At 39.6% G+C, this 14,181-nt stretch overlaps 1 protein-coding gene across 1 annotated transcript in view; it reads left to right on the forward strand.

The window, feature by feature from the left end:
- The window catches only part of Pibf1 (progesterone immunomodulatory binding factor 1), a 184,085-nt gene that overhangs the window by 95,993 nt on the left and 73,911 nt on the right, over nt 1–14,181 (forward strand). The window contains exons 11-13 of the mRNA XM_036200021.1: nt 1,862–2,027; nt 4,727–4,877; nt 11,787–11,877. Coding sequence (XP_036055914.1) covers nt 1,862–2,027; nt 4,727–4,877; nt 11,787–11,877 — 408 coding nt within the window. The remainder of the gene's footprint in view (nt 1–1,861; nt 2,028–4,726; nt 4,878–11,786; nt 11,878–14,181) is intronic.

A 14,181-nucleotide genomic window follows, 5' to 3' on the forward strand; every position in this document is an offset into this window, starting at 1 on the left:
AAAGCAGGAACATCTCAGATGCTCATCAACTGTTAAATGGATAAACAAATATGGTATATCCATAAAGTAGCATGTTATTCAGCCATAAGAAGAAATGAAGTATTGATTCATGCTACAATATGAGGGAAAGTTGAAAACATCAAACACCACTAAGTATATGAATCTATTGAGACATTCACAGTAAGCAAATTTATTTTTAAAAAAATTAGTAGTAGTTGAAGTCAGAGAAAGAATGGGTAGAGAATGACTCCAAAAGCCACACACCATGAAGCCAGGCATGGAGAGACAGACACGCTTGTCATCCCCAGCACTGGGAAGGAATCGAGAAGATCCCTGAATGTGGAGCTTGCTGGCCGGCCAGCCTAGCCTGAGGTTTCAGGGAGACCTGGTCTCATAACACAAGGTGGGCAGGCAGTTCCTAAGGAATGGTGTGCATGCTTTACCTTTGGCCTTCACACACATGTGCACACACATGTATACATACTACAAATGTTGTATCAGGTGCATAATTTTGTGAATTTAGTAAATACTCTTGAATTGTCCTTACTTAAAAGGGTGAACTTTGTGGTTTATGAACTGTATTTCAACATACAATTTTATCTATATGTGCTTCTCCATATAAAAAAGTATGTGTGTACACGTTTGTGTACACATGTATTGAGGGCATGATGTACACTTGTAATGGCTTTGGAGGTCAGAGGTCAGTATCAAGTGTCCTCTTGAGTCGCTCTTGACTTTTCTTTGGAGGCAGGGTCTCTCACTGAACTTGGAACTAATTAGCTGCACTGGGTAGCAAGCACATAGCAGAGACCTTCCTGTCTGTCTCCCCAGTGCTGAGATGACGGATGTGTACCATCATGGCTTTGTTTAGGGATGCTCGGGATGGGGGCTCAAGTCCTTGTGCTTCTGCAGGACCATCCCTCCAACCCTAAAACAGTATTTCTAATGGAAGTGAAAGAACTTTTCAAATATATAAGGCTAGGGCTTTCCCAAACAGCATAAAAGCTGACTTTTTCCTAAACCCTTGCTGTTACAAGGTATAGCATATGCACTGCCTGGAACTTGCTCTACCCTGCATGTAAGACACCATTTCCAAAGGTGATGGTGCGCCAAGAGTGAAGTGGTCTTCAGCATGTGCATTAAAGCCCGTGTTCTTAGATTACACACACACACACACACACACACACACACACGCACGCACGCACGCACGCACGCACACAAAGAGAGAGACAAAGTTGGTCTTTTTTCTGTGTGTTCCCATCAAACCTTGAGATTATCATATTGAATCAATCATACCACTCTTGTATTTTCATATTTATTTTCCTATCTTCCTCAGAAAATTGTAAGTTCCTTAAGAGAAAAAGAACAACCTTTTGTCTAGTGTAGTCCCATTATCTCTTACAGATAATACTAGCTCACTATTTGAGTAAGTGAATTTTAATAACATTTTACTAGATTCGTAGGGGTTCTGTGAAAAAGTACAGTGTCTGCTTTGCTTTCTCTTAGAACACAGTCAACATGGAATATTTTTAAACTTATATGCTGTGGCAGTGGCATACTTGTATGTTAATTAGAATTATTTTTATTACAGTTATACTTATGAAATAAAGAGAATGGCCCATCTGTGTTGTTAAATATACCATTTGATAATTGGCACATAAATTCCATATAATATTCAAGTAGATATTTTAGTACATATTCCCATACATATGCCTAACTAAATTATAAAAGCTTTTCTGAACAAAGATAAATTATTAATTGTGTAATCATAATATGGTCGTGTGGAAAGTAGAAGTGAGGTTGGTGCTCCCATTAAACCCTCGAGGCTACTCTAGATGCCCATCACGGTCTCTTCTTTCAGATACAGAGAACTCCAACTAAGTACAGAAAGCAAAATATCTGAATTTCTCCATCAGAGTAAGTTGAAGTCCTTTGAAAGTGAACGTGTTCAACTCCTGCAAGAGGAAACTGCAAGGAATCTCACACAGTGCCAGTTGGAATGTGAAAAATATCAGAAGAAATTGGAGGTACTTTTCTGCAATTTTCCCTTGACATAGCAGAGTGTGTAAGCTTCCAAAGTATGGGATTTACATAGAGCCTCATTCTTCCTAGAGAAATCTATCTTATCCTCATAAGAAAATGAGGAAATGGAGCCAGGAGGAGTTATCACACCTGGAATCCCAGCACATTGCAGGCTGAGATGGGTGACAGATCTGAGGCCCACATACCCAGCCAGAGCTATGTAATGAGACCTTGTTTCAAAAACAGAAAGAAAAGATATCTGAATAGCAGAAATATGTGCACCAAAAATGACTAAAATTATTTTTCAAAAGAAATTTAGAAATGATTTCTTTAATACTAACAACCAAAAGCTTTCAATTACTGGGAATACTTATGTAAGAAAAGTGAAGTCGCTATGAAGAAAATGAGAAATATAATGGTGTGTTTGAGACAAAACACAGTCTTTCTGAAAGGAGATAGTTGGTATTTTATGTTTCCAGTTTTCATGAAGAAAACTGTTTCTACTATTTTAGCATTTAAAATTTTACACTTGTTTACTTGTGTGTGCGTGTGTGCATGCTTGTGTGCAAGGTGGAGGGCATTTGGAAGTCAGGGGACAACTGACGGTAGGCAGTGTGGAACTGGGAAGCAGAGCCGTCTCACTGGGCCAGTTTTCAGCGTACTTTTTAACCCAACAAGCTAATTCTATGGTACAAGTGGAAGAATAGAGACAAGTCAGTATCTTTTAAGAATTTTCTAAAGAAATGAGAGGAAATATTTATTACATTTTAAAATACATGATATTTGGATGCCAGCTAAACCTAAGCATTTTACATTTCTAGTTTTTCTCTGCATATGAATGTACTTAGTTATGAAAACATACAATTATAGGTCAATACAAAATGGAAGATAATGAAACTGAAGATTAGTCTATTAAAAGCCTTTCCTGGGGCCTGAAGAGATAGATGGCTCAGTATGTAACCATGCTGGCTACTCTTCCAGAGGACCTGAGTTCTATTCGCAGCACCACCTGGTGGCTCACAACCATGTATAACTCCAGTAACAAGAGATCCAGTGCCCTCTTCTGGCCTCTGCTGGTATAGACATACACTTAGGCAAAGCACTCATACACATAAAAATAAAATCTAAAATAAATTTTTAAGGTTAAAACAAACCTTAAACCTTTCAGAATTGAAAATTAATCAAGTATTAAAGCAATTATAAAATTTGTTTCTAGTTTATTAGATATATGGGTTTTCTGTGTATAGATATAAAGATATACATATATATATAATACTAAAATAAATACTTTTTTTTTTAGCCATTTGTTGATCTGTCATTTCAGCACTACTTTAAAAGATCTGTACATTTTAGATGAGCATATTGTTTTTGGAAAACAGTTTGGCACTGTGTATTTGTTATGCTGTATTTTAAATATGTAAAATGCTTCATGAACAGATACTCACCACAGAGTTATTTATAGTAGTGTAGAACTATAAATCTCACTATGGTCACATTTAAAACAGCTTTGTGTCATAGAATCAAGTGATGTTTAGGATTTCATAATGTATAAAATGTACTTTTTTCATAGTAGATGGATAAAGTTCCTCATATAACTATATACACTGACTCTTACCAATTTTATTACTGGTTGTGAATGTAGTTCAGTGGCAAAGCTGTTGCCTAGTGAGCACAATCCCTGACATCATAAAATAAACATAAAATAATTTTTTGTTTTTTGTTTTCTGTTTTCTGAGACAGGGTTTCTCTGCGTAACAGCCCTGGTTGTCCTGGAACTCAGTCTATAAACCAGGCTGTCCTCGAACTCTCAAGAGATCCACCTGCCTCTGCCTCCCAAATACTGGAATTAAAGGCATGTACCACCATGCCTGGCAAAATAAGTTTTTGAATTTATTATTATTGTGTATGTGAATGAAGTGTGTCTCTGTGACATCTGTGCCACTGCACATCTGTGAACATCGGAGGACAATTGTGTGGGTTCTCTCCCTCCTGTACATGGTCACAGGACTGAACTCCGTAGGGCACCAGACTTCCTGCAGTAAGTGCCTTTATCTGCCACGCTGTCTGGCAAGACCCACACTAGCTTTAAAAAAAAAAGTTGGTAAATGGACTCAGCAGGTTGTCATGTACTTATGTAATAATAATCAAAGAATTTGCATCTCTTGATCCTTCTTAAAGAATTTTTTAAGAAGCCCTTTCTTTGCAAAGGCATTTCTGCTATTGCCCTATGTGGGACTTACATTTACTTTTTGATTTGGACTTAAGCCTGTTAGGAAACCAAAAATGCTAAAAGCCTGGACAGTGCGGGCTGAGTAATGGAAAGCTGGAGAGCTCCTTATATTGTCTTTGTACAGTTCTGTGCTGACTGTCTCCTAACTGATCTCAGGTAGATTTCACACGGCTGCATCTGTTTGAGCTCTAACAAGCAAGTGTTCGTCTTGTCCCTAAATTCGTTTATATTCAGCATGTATAATTATTGACAAAGCATTTCATAACCTTCTGTTAAAAGCACCAGAATTTTTACTGGGCAATAAATTCATGATTTCCTCATCAGTCCTCTCAGTTGAGCTGCTTTTTCTTAACATTGGAATCGCTGAAAGGAGAGAAAGCATAAATGTATCTCTGCATCATCTCTTTCTTTTAGCTGTGAGCCAAGGACTTCTTACCTCTTTGGACTTTTGTCGTTCTCTTCTTCCACTACTAGGTTTTAACTAAAGAATTTTACAGTCTCCAGTCCTCTTCTGAAAAACGCATTACTGAACTCGAAGCACAGAACGCCGAGCATCAGGCAAGGTTAGACATTTACGAGAAACTGGAAAAGGAGCTTGACGAGATAATAATGCAAACAGCAGAGAGTAAGTCTGCCCCACCCCCTTGCTTAGACCATGACAGGAAAGCTAGCATCCTTTCTAAAAATACCTTGGTATATAGTGATTTAAAATGTCAGTGCTGATCATTTGTAAAGAGTGTTCTCTATTTTCTGTTCACTTGGTATAAATTTTCATTAGTTAGAATCAAAAAAGTAAATATGAGCTGGTCAGTGGTGGTGCACTCCTTTAATCCCAGCACTCGGGAGGCAGAGCCAGGCGGATCTCTGTGAGTTCTAGGTCAGCCTGGTCTACAGAGCGAGATCCAGGACAGGCTCCAAAACTACACAGAGAAACCCTGTCTCGAAAAACCAAAAGAATAACTAGGTTAAATTTGATAGATTTGATGTGTGTAATTGACTCATTCTGTAAGTATTAAATTTTCTTTGTGTCAGGAGCTAGGAATAGAAAGCTAGCAAACCTTTTTACCTACCTCAGGACAAGCCATGTTGCTCACTGGGAGAGTGCCCTTCCATTCTGTGCAAGCTTTGGATCTGGATCCTAGCACAGCAGTGAAAACCAAAGCCCCAGCATCACCAGAAGCTGACAGTGGGCAGGGGGCACAGTCCTGTTATCCTTCACTCGAGAAACTGAGGCAGAAAGATGTCCAGTTTCTAAGCCAACCTCAGCTATGTATTAATTAAACTTTGGAGATGAGAAATAACTAAAAAGGGAGATGATACATGAGTTTTGAAATTCAGTAGTATACTGGATTACAGTCTTTGATATTTAATTTTCATGTGTTTACCCCTCCCATCATACTGTCTTCATTTTTATTTTATATTTTGAGACAGAGAGGCTTCAAACATGTTCAGTCTTATTTTGTGTAAAGGATGACCTTGAGCTCCTGAACCTCCTTCCTTTGCCAGCCCAGTTGCTGATGATCATAGCACACTGCACCTTGCTTATGTCATGTGGACTGGATATTGAACTTTGGGCTCTATTACAAGCTAAACACTCTAGCAACCAACTTTGTCGGGGTTTGTTCTTTTTGTTCTTGTATGTTTTAATTTTGAGACAGATTTCTCACAACCCATACTAGCCCGGGATGATCTTGAACTTGTGATCTTCCTTGCCTTGGCCTCTCAAGAGCAGGGAAAACAGGTTTGTGCCACCATATTCATCTGTCTTGTCTCAAATTTTAAGGGTTGTTTTTAAATTAGCATTCAAATTAGCAATTACTATAGCTGTACTTACTTCTGTTCAAAATTCAGAATTGGCTTTCTTATAAAAGGACCTTTACACTTCACTGGAACTGAATAGAATCTAGGTACGGCTCCAGTTACATGGGATACTCTTCATGGGAGGGTTATATTTTTACAGATATGTTTTTTTTTTTTCATTCCTACCATTGTCCTATCTTCCATTGTCATGGTCAGTGTCTGACAACTGCGGTAGAGTCCAGAGTTCCCTGTAGCTTCTTCAGTGGCATCCAGTGATCTTTGTAAAATACAGACTTGACCCTTCATCTGCCTGCTTAATGTCTCTCTGTTGCTTTACTAAAACAGCACAATATACTGGGCAGGATCTGAACACTCATAGTCCCAGTACTCAGTACTTTTAAGGTAAGAGGATCAGAAGTTCAAGGCCAGTATGGACTACATAGCAAAACCCTCTTTTCAAAAACAACTAAATTCACCCAGTCGGACATGCTTGTATGACTTTTTATAAGACTCTTGCTTATCTTTCTAGTTTTCATGATTCGCTCTTCCCCTTCATGTCACATTATTATCTGAATGTTCCATATTCTTATAATGGTTTTACTAGACATAAGTCATTTTGTCTAAGCAGATTCGTAATGGAAGTGTTTCTCTGTGAAAGGATAGCTACAGAAAAGCCATGGCTACTGTTAAGTCCGTAGAGTGAATACTGAATGTGTCCCCATTACAAAGAGAACAGGGCAAGGACTTCTACTTTCTCATCAGAGCAAACTGCATTTGCACATACTGATGAAATAAGGCCAGAAGGAAGACATAATCTTATAAAGATCAGAGCTGGGTTAACTCAGACTTAGGTACTTGGATGTCCTAGTAGTTACCAAAAAGGACAAAGTCAAGTGCAGCACCTTAGATGCTGTTCAGGAAGCTGGAGCAGGCGAAGCTGGAGCAGGCAGACTCCAAGTCTAAGGTGGGTAAGAGTGGGGAGGATGAGGGCAGGGAGACCAGAAAGGACAAGACGGCCTTTACATTTTCAAATGAAATGACTTATTGGTGAAATTGTTAAGGCCACTCCACGTAGTTAAAAGGGGGGTTTATTTTGTGGGCTAACTTACAAATGACGGGATAGGTTGTAGGGTCTGGCAAAGGTATGGCACAGTCCGGCAGTGTTCTCTGGAGAACTCTGCTCGGTCTACCTCCAGCGTCCAGGGTCCCAGAGCCAAGAGAGCCCTCTCCTCTCGATCCTGGGTCTTCAGCTTCCTCCCTCAGCCCTGCCTTGTGGGCGTGACCATTACCGAATCCTCAATGGGGATTGGAACTTCCAGGCCAAGGCTGGGATGGCTACCCACTACAATGACTACTACATCTAAGTAAATGTACCAAAATATATAGTCATTGTACACACACACAAATTTAGAAGCCCTCAACTGGAAAAGTTAACATAAAAATAATTTCCTTGAGTAGTGTCAAAAAAAGAACAACCACGGAATACTTAGGAGTCAACTTACAAACACTAAAAAGACACAAAATACTAAGAGTGTGACACGAATTACTAAATGGTCTTATTAATAAAAAACCCAGAGCCAAATACTGGGGTGAAAATTGAGAGATCAGAGGAATAGAACAAGCAAAGCCACGAGTTCTTACCGCTTAGGAAATCCTCAGCCCTAGAGAGAGCTGGTTCCTGTATATTCATGCCTATATACCTTTCTGTGCCCTGCCATCTTACTTCCTCTCTCCGCCCAGCTACATCAGTTCCTCTTCCCACACAGATCTATCATTTCCTGTCTGTCTGTACAGACCTCCAGACCTCTATGGTTAACTAGTGCTTGAATTGAAGGTGTGTGCCACCACGCCTGGCTCTGTTCCTGATGTGGGCTTGAACTCACAGAGATCCAGATGAATCTCTGCCTCCCAAATGCTAGGATTAAAGGCGTGTGCTACCACTGCCTGACCTCTATGTTTAATATAGTGGCTGACTTTTTCCTCTGACCTCCAGGCAAGCTTTATTTGTTAGAGCACAAATAAAACATCACCACATAAGAAAAATTAGGGACCTCTCCCTTAGTGTCAAGAAATCTATCATGAATTTTGTCCTTATGATCTGATTTTGTCTCAAAGACAATTCCATCATGCTCTTTCTATATTTCACTTTATGGAAATTCAAACACTGTAAAACAAGAGTCAAAGTTAATTTGAAAAAAAAAAGGGGTGGAGAAAAGTACAAGAGTAGTGTTGTGTGCCTTTAATATTTATTGTACTATGGTGTCTGGCTAGTAGACAGTAGTCATGTAAAGATGCACACAACAGTGAGGCAGAGATTGAGCTCGGAAGCAGACCCATGTGCACATGTGTGTTTGCTCATCAACAAAAGCAGCAGAAGCCAGGCAGTGGTGGTGCACGCCTTTAATCCCAGCACTCAAAGGCAGAGCCAGGTGGATCTTTGTGAGTTCGAGGCCAGCCTGGTCTACAGAGCGAGATCCAGGAAAGGCGCAAAGCTACACAGAGAAACCCTGTCTCAAAAAAACAAAATAAAAAAAAATTAAAAAAAAAAAAAAAAGCAGCAGAGCAGGAGAAAAGAAACTGTTCAATAAATGGTGCTAAGCCTTGGCCATCCTTACGCCAGTGAGCCTCAGCGTACCAATACTAACTTGAAAAGAGACTCTGTGGAGGAGCCGAGGCTTCAAGCCTACTGCAGAGAAGGAAAGGGTCATTCCCTCTTGGAATTGGGGAAGATCTTGAAGATACAGCCTGAAAGCAATTGCCATAAGAGAAAAAGAGATGGGGCAGACATCATCAAAATCATTCAAAAAGGATGATTAATAATGACTACCCAAGACACAGACCACTGTTTTATATCTGACAACAGAATGCTATCCAAAACAAGATTCCTCAGGGAAAATACCAAATGTAAATCAGACAAAGAACTGTTGGTGTCCATTTGTGGTAGCAGGAGAAAGCCGTCTATGTCCTAGTCTCTGGATTCTGAATATTTTAGCTTAGACGGCAAAAGAGACTTTGCAGTTGTGACTGAGTTAAGGCTCTATGGCCAAGATTGTCCTGGTTATGTGTTGAGCTCAGTGAAATCACAAGAGAAAAGAGAGAGGCAGGGAAAGGAAGGGCTTGGAGGAAATCTAACATACTGTACTGTTCACTTTGAAACTGGGGGAAGGGACTAGACTATGGCATAACAGCATCTTTGGAAGTAGAAAAGGACAAGGAAACAGGATCTTCCCCAGAGCTCCCTCAAAACCATCAACATTCTGACTTTAAAACCCTGCATGGCCTGGTGGCCTTACCTTCTGTGCGTAAGGCCCTGAACTCCATCCCCAGCACTTGGGGAGGAGGGATCTTTGAGAATAAGCAGCTGATCTACTTCTAAGAACTATGTGATAATAAAATGGTATTATTTAAGCTATAAAATCTAGCAATATCTATAGGTAATAGCAGAAATAAGAATTTAATAATTCAATACTTAAAGAGTCCATGCAATTCTGAAAAAAAAAAAGAAATAGTCCAATTTAAAACATGGAGGACAGCGAAACGGCCCCACAGACAACCAAACCTGCCACCACTAGCTGGACCCCCACAGCTGCAGGTTGTCCCCCAGCATTGCTTGCACTGGTTCTATTTCCTCTCCCCTCCCTACAGTTGGGGTGCCTGTGTTCGTGTTGTGTCCTAAGTCTACACTGTTATCTGATCACTGAGCACCCCTTGTCAGCACTGCTATCTCCCGCATTCTCTCTGGGGTGCCTGCCTCATCACCCCAACTCCTGCTCAGCCATCGTAGTAGTAGAGTAAGTTCTTACTCCATTTCTGGAGTGGATAGTATTAATTTTGTGGAGTATTACTGTAATTTGTCAGGAATTCTCTTTGTCACAAAACTCTGAGCCATTTTCTCTATTACTGCAATGCCAGCATCAACAACAATAAGCCATCCATTACGTCATCTTACATTAATCTATGAGTTTCTTACTTACCATAGAAGAAAATCCTTGGTCTAGGAAGAGTTTCATTGCAGTCACTGTTAGAACTAAACTTCCTTCCTTCCTTCCAGACTACATCCCAGCCATATTTGTCACAATTACTAAAACTGTATACTCCACAAGATTATGCCTCTGCAAATATAATTCTCTGCTGTGCCATCTCTGAATATCAGTTTCCACATGCCTTGCTAATGACTTCTAGGAGAAATAGTGGCGCTCAAATGCATTGCATTGTGCTCTGCTTCTAAGGCATGCTATAGTCAGTCTCTTTAGTATCACTTCCCATGCTGTACGGTACTTTGTTTTTCTAATGGAATCCCTAGAATAGTTACTGTATGAGTTATTAATCATTGAACATTAAACTCAGATTTAGTACTTCTATCAATATCCAACTATGCTAACTAAATTGACCTCTCTCTGCTCTGAATTTTGAGCCATTTAAGACAGACAATAATCAAATAAATATTCAGTGATAGTTCTACTTCTAGCATTGTGTCAGAGATGACCTTGGCTATTTTAGTTAGAACCAAAAAAGATAAAATTAATTTTTATGGCCTTTGGTGACTGTTTTTTAGTCCCTGTTTTCAATGAAATATCATTACAGGCCAGCAAGATACTCAATGGATAAGGACACTTGCCACAAAACCTGATCACCTTTGTTCAGCACTCAGAATCCAAATCTTACAAGTTGTCCTCTGACCTCTACACAAAGACGTACACACACACACAGAGACACACACATACACACACAAAAAAAAAAACAATAAAAATAGCATTGCATTTAAACTTTTACCCATTAAGAAGCTAATGCAGGGGCTGGAGAGATGGCTCAGAGGTTAAGAGCACTGACTGCTCTTCCAGAGGACCTGAGTTCAATTCCCAGCAACCACACAGTGGCTCACAACCATCTGTATTGAGATCTGGCACCCTCTTCTGGCCTGCAGGCAAACATGCAGGCAGAACACTGTACACATAATAAATAAATAAATCTTAAAAAAAAAAAAAAAGAAGGAGAAGAAGAAGAAGAAGAAGAAGAAGAAGAAGAAGAAGAAGAAGAAGAAGAAGAAGCAGCAGCAGCAGCAGCAGCTGCTAGTGCATTATTTCAAATACCTTATAGGCAGTTCTGTGACAATTGCAATATTTTTTAAGTTACTTTCCATGAAATTGTCTTACAGTTACAAAATTAATGCCAAACATATCTTTCAGGGATTAGAGATTAGCTCTGAGGGTAGATTTTCTGCCTAGCATTTAGGAAGCTTTGGATTCAATCCTCAGCATCATGTAAACCCAACATGGTTGTATATTACTGTAATCAGAAATATACCCAGTACTCTGGAAATAGAGGCAGGAGGATCAGTACCCCAGGGCCATCCTTGACTTTTAGTAAGTTCAAGAGAAGTCTAGGCTACATGAGAACATGGCTCAAAAACAAAACAAAACTCACCTTTATTAAATTGATTCTATAATTTTGTTGAATTTTATAATGTATGGTTCATGTTAAAAGCCTTTGAATCCTTTAGAATACCGTAACTGAGTTATTTTGCTCTATAAGAAAACATAGCCTATCAGGTGATGTAATCCTTTAACATCTTCTGAAAATATACTCAGCAACCCCAAGCAAGGATACACTTTAATATGCTTCACCTCTCTCAAATTATGCATTAGCCCTGATGAATGTTCCTGGGATTCTTAATCTGTTATCATCTTTTTTAAGGAAAACGCTAGTTCACGTCACATATTTTAACATTTTTCAGTTGAAAATGAGGATGAGGCTGAACGGATTCTTTACTCCTATGGCTATGGTGCTAATGTTCCCACGACAGCCAGAAGACGACTGAAGCAAAGGTAAGATCAGTGCGGGTTTACCTTATCATCTGCTCCAGCTAACTGGAATTATACATTTTGATAATGTACTGAAGCAAAGGTAAAATCAGTGCGGGTTTACCTTATCTGCTCCAGCTAAGTGGAATTATGCAGTACATTTTGATAATGTACTGAGTTGAGTGGTAAAGTTCTTGTTCTTAATATTCATAAATATTGAATTGCTCACAAAGTAGGACATGATAATAACCATGAGCTTCATCAATATGTAAGCGAATTTCATGGTTAGGAGATGTGTACATTAAAACTTTCATGGTATTAGATGCAGTAACTTTTTAAAAGCCATTTTATTTTCACGTTAATCTCAGATAAATATAAATGCTTTGTAGCAGTAATTTTCAAGTTAGACCTAATTAATTATGCTACCATCAGTTCTTATATCTCTTGTTTATTGTTCATCTGCCTATGTATGTATTTTCATGTGTATAACATACATTGTTTGTGACATATATAGTAAGTAAGATGTCTATTTAAGAAGGAAATATGGAGAAAGCATATACACTGCAGCAAACCTATACAGAGTTTTTAGTTACGTGTCTTGTCACTGTGATAGACACCTGACTACGGCTGCAAAAGAAGGAATGGTTTCTTCTTCATAAGAAGGAGTGGTTTCTTCATAAGAAGGAGTGGTTTCTTCATAAGAAGGAGTGGTTTCTTCATAAGAAGGAGTGGTTTCTTCATAAGAAGGAGTGGTTTCTTCATAAGAAGGAGTGGTTTCTTCTTCATAAGAAGGAGTGGTTTCTTCTTCATAAGAAGGAGTGGTTTCTTCTTCATAAGAAGGAGTGGTTTCTTCATAAGAAGGAGTGGTTTCTTCTTCATAAGAAGGAGTGGTTTCTTCATAAGAAGGAGTGGTTTCTTTGGCTCACGTTTCAGGGGAGCATAGTCCATCCTGATGAAGAAGTTGTGCCAACAGGAGGTAGCTGGTGACACTGCATCCACAGTAAGGAAGCAGACTGTGATGAATGCTGTCAATGGCTCCATTTCTCCTTTATGTTCATTTTAGGATGCCTACTCCTGGATGGTGCCACCCACATTTCGGGCAGGTCCTCCCACCTCAGTTAATCTAATCTAGATAATCTCTTACAGACATGCTAAGGCTTGTCTCCTAGATGTTTCTAGATCCTGTGAGATTGCCAATTCATATAAAACATAAACCATACAAGGCTAGCCACATGAGACGGTGCACACCTGATCCCCACCTCCAGGCAGGGCAGTCTTAAAACTTGAGTCCCAAGTTCTACCTGAGCCATATAATCAGTTCTAGGCCAGTCTGTGGCCTACATAGGAAGAAAAAGAAATGAAGAAAGAAGAGAAGGGGGTAGAAGGACAGGTAGGGGGAGAGGAAGGGGAACGGAAAGAGAGAGAAAAGGAGCATTTACAGCTAAGGCTTTGTGGAGACCCCGAGAGCTGGTTAGAGGATGTCCTAAGCACATGGTGCAGTTCTGCTTGAAAGCTGTCTCCACTCCACCAGCAGATACCTGCAGCCGTGAGTGCTGCTACCTCCTGCTCCCTAAGTTCATCCTGCTGTACAGAAATGTCCCACTGCTCCACCTCTACCAGACTGGCCAGCCTCTCCATAGTGTGGCCCCACATCAGCAACCTTATTTGCCTCTCTACTCAAACTGACAGTAATAATACTACATCTCCACTTGTAAACATCTATTTTCTCTACGTCACAGTAACATGCCCTTTCTTCAGGAAGCATCATTGCCCTTGTAATTTCCTCACCTAGATAGAAGTTCTTCATGGTCAGCAACCACATCTTATTCTCTGATGTTCCCTAGCTCAGTGGAGAATACCTAGTTCAAAAAACATTTTTTATCTGAATGTTCAAGGTCTCAAAACTAATAGTCTATTGTTTTATGAAGGCTAGTTTGGAAATTAAGAAACATACAACATAAGAAAATCTATCCTTTGATATTTATGAAGATTTTTTCAATTTTTAAAAAAATAGATTTTGTTTGTTTTGTTTCTGTTTTTCAAGAGAGGCGTTCTCTGTATAATACTGGCTATCCTGGAACTCATTCTGTAGATCAGACTGGACTTGAACTCAGAGATCTGTCCTGCCTCTGCTTCCTAGGTGCTGGACTAAAGGCGTGCACTACCACTACCCAGCTAAGATTTCTGTGTCTTAAATGTATGTGTGTATGCACATACATGTATTTATGCACATGTCTGTGCACATGTGAGCTCAGGTCCCTGCAAAGTAGGAAAAGGGGTATCAAATCTGTGTGTGTATGTCTGTGCACGTGTACACCTGAAAGATGC

The sequence above is a fragment of the Onychomys torridus genome, chromosome 9 (genome assembly GCF_903995425.1).
Source record: "Onychomys torridus chromosome 9, mOncTor1.1, whole genome shotgun sequence".
Lineage (NCBI taxonomy): Eukaryota > Metazoa > Chordata > Mammalia > Rodentia > Cricetidae > Onychomys > Onychomys torridus.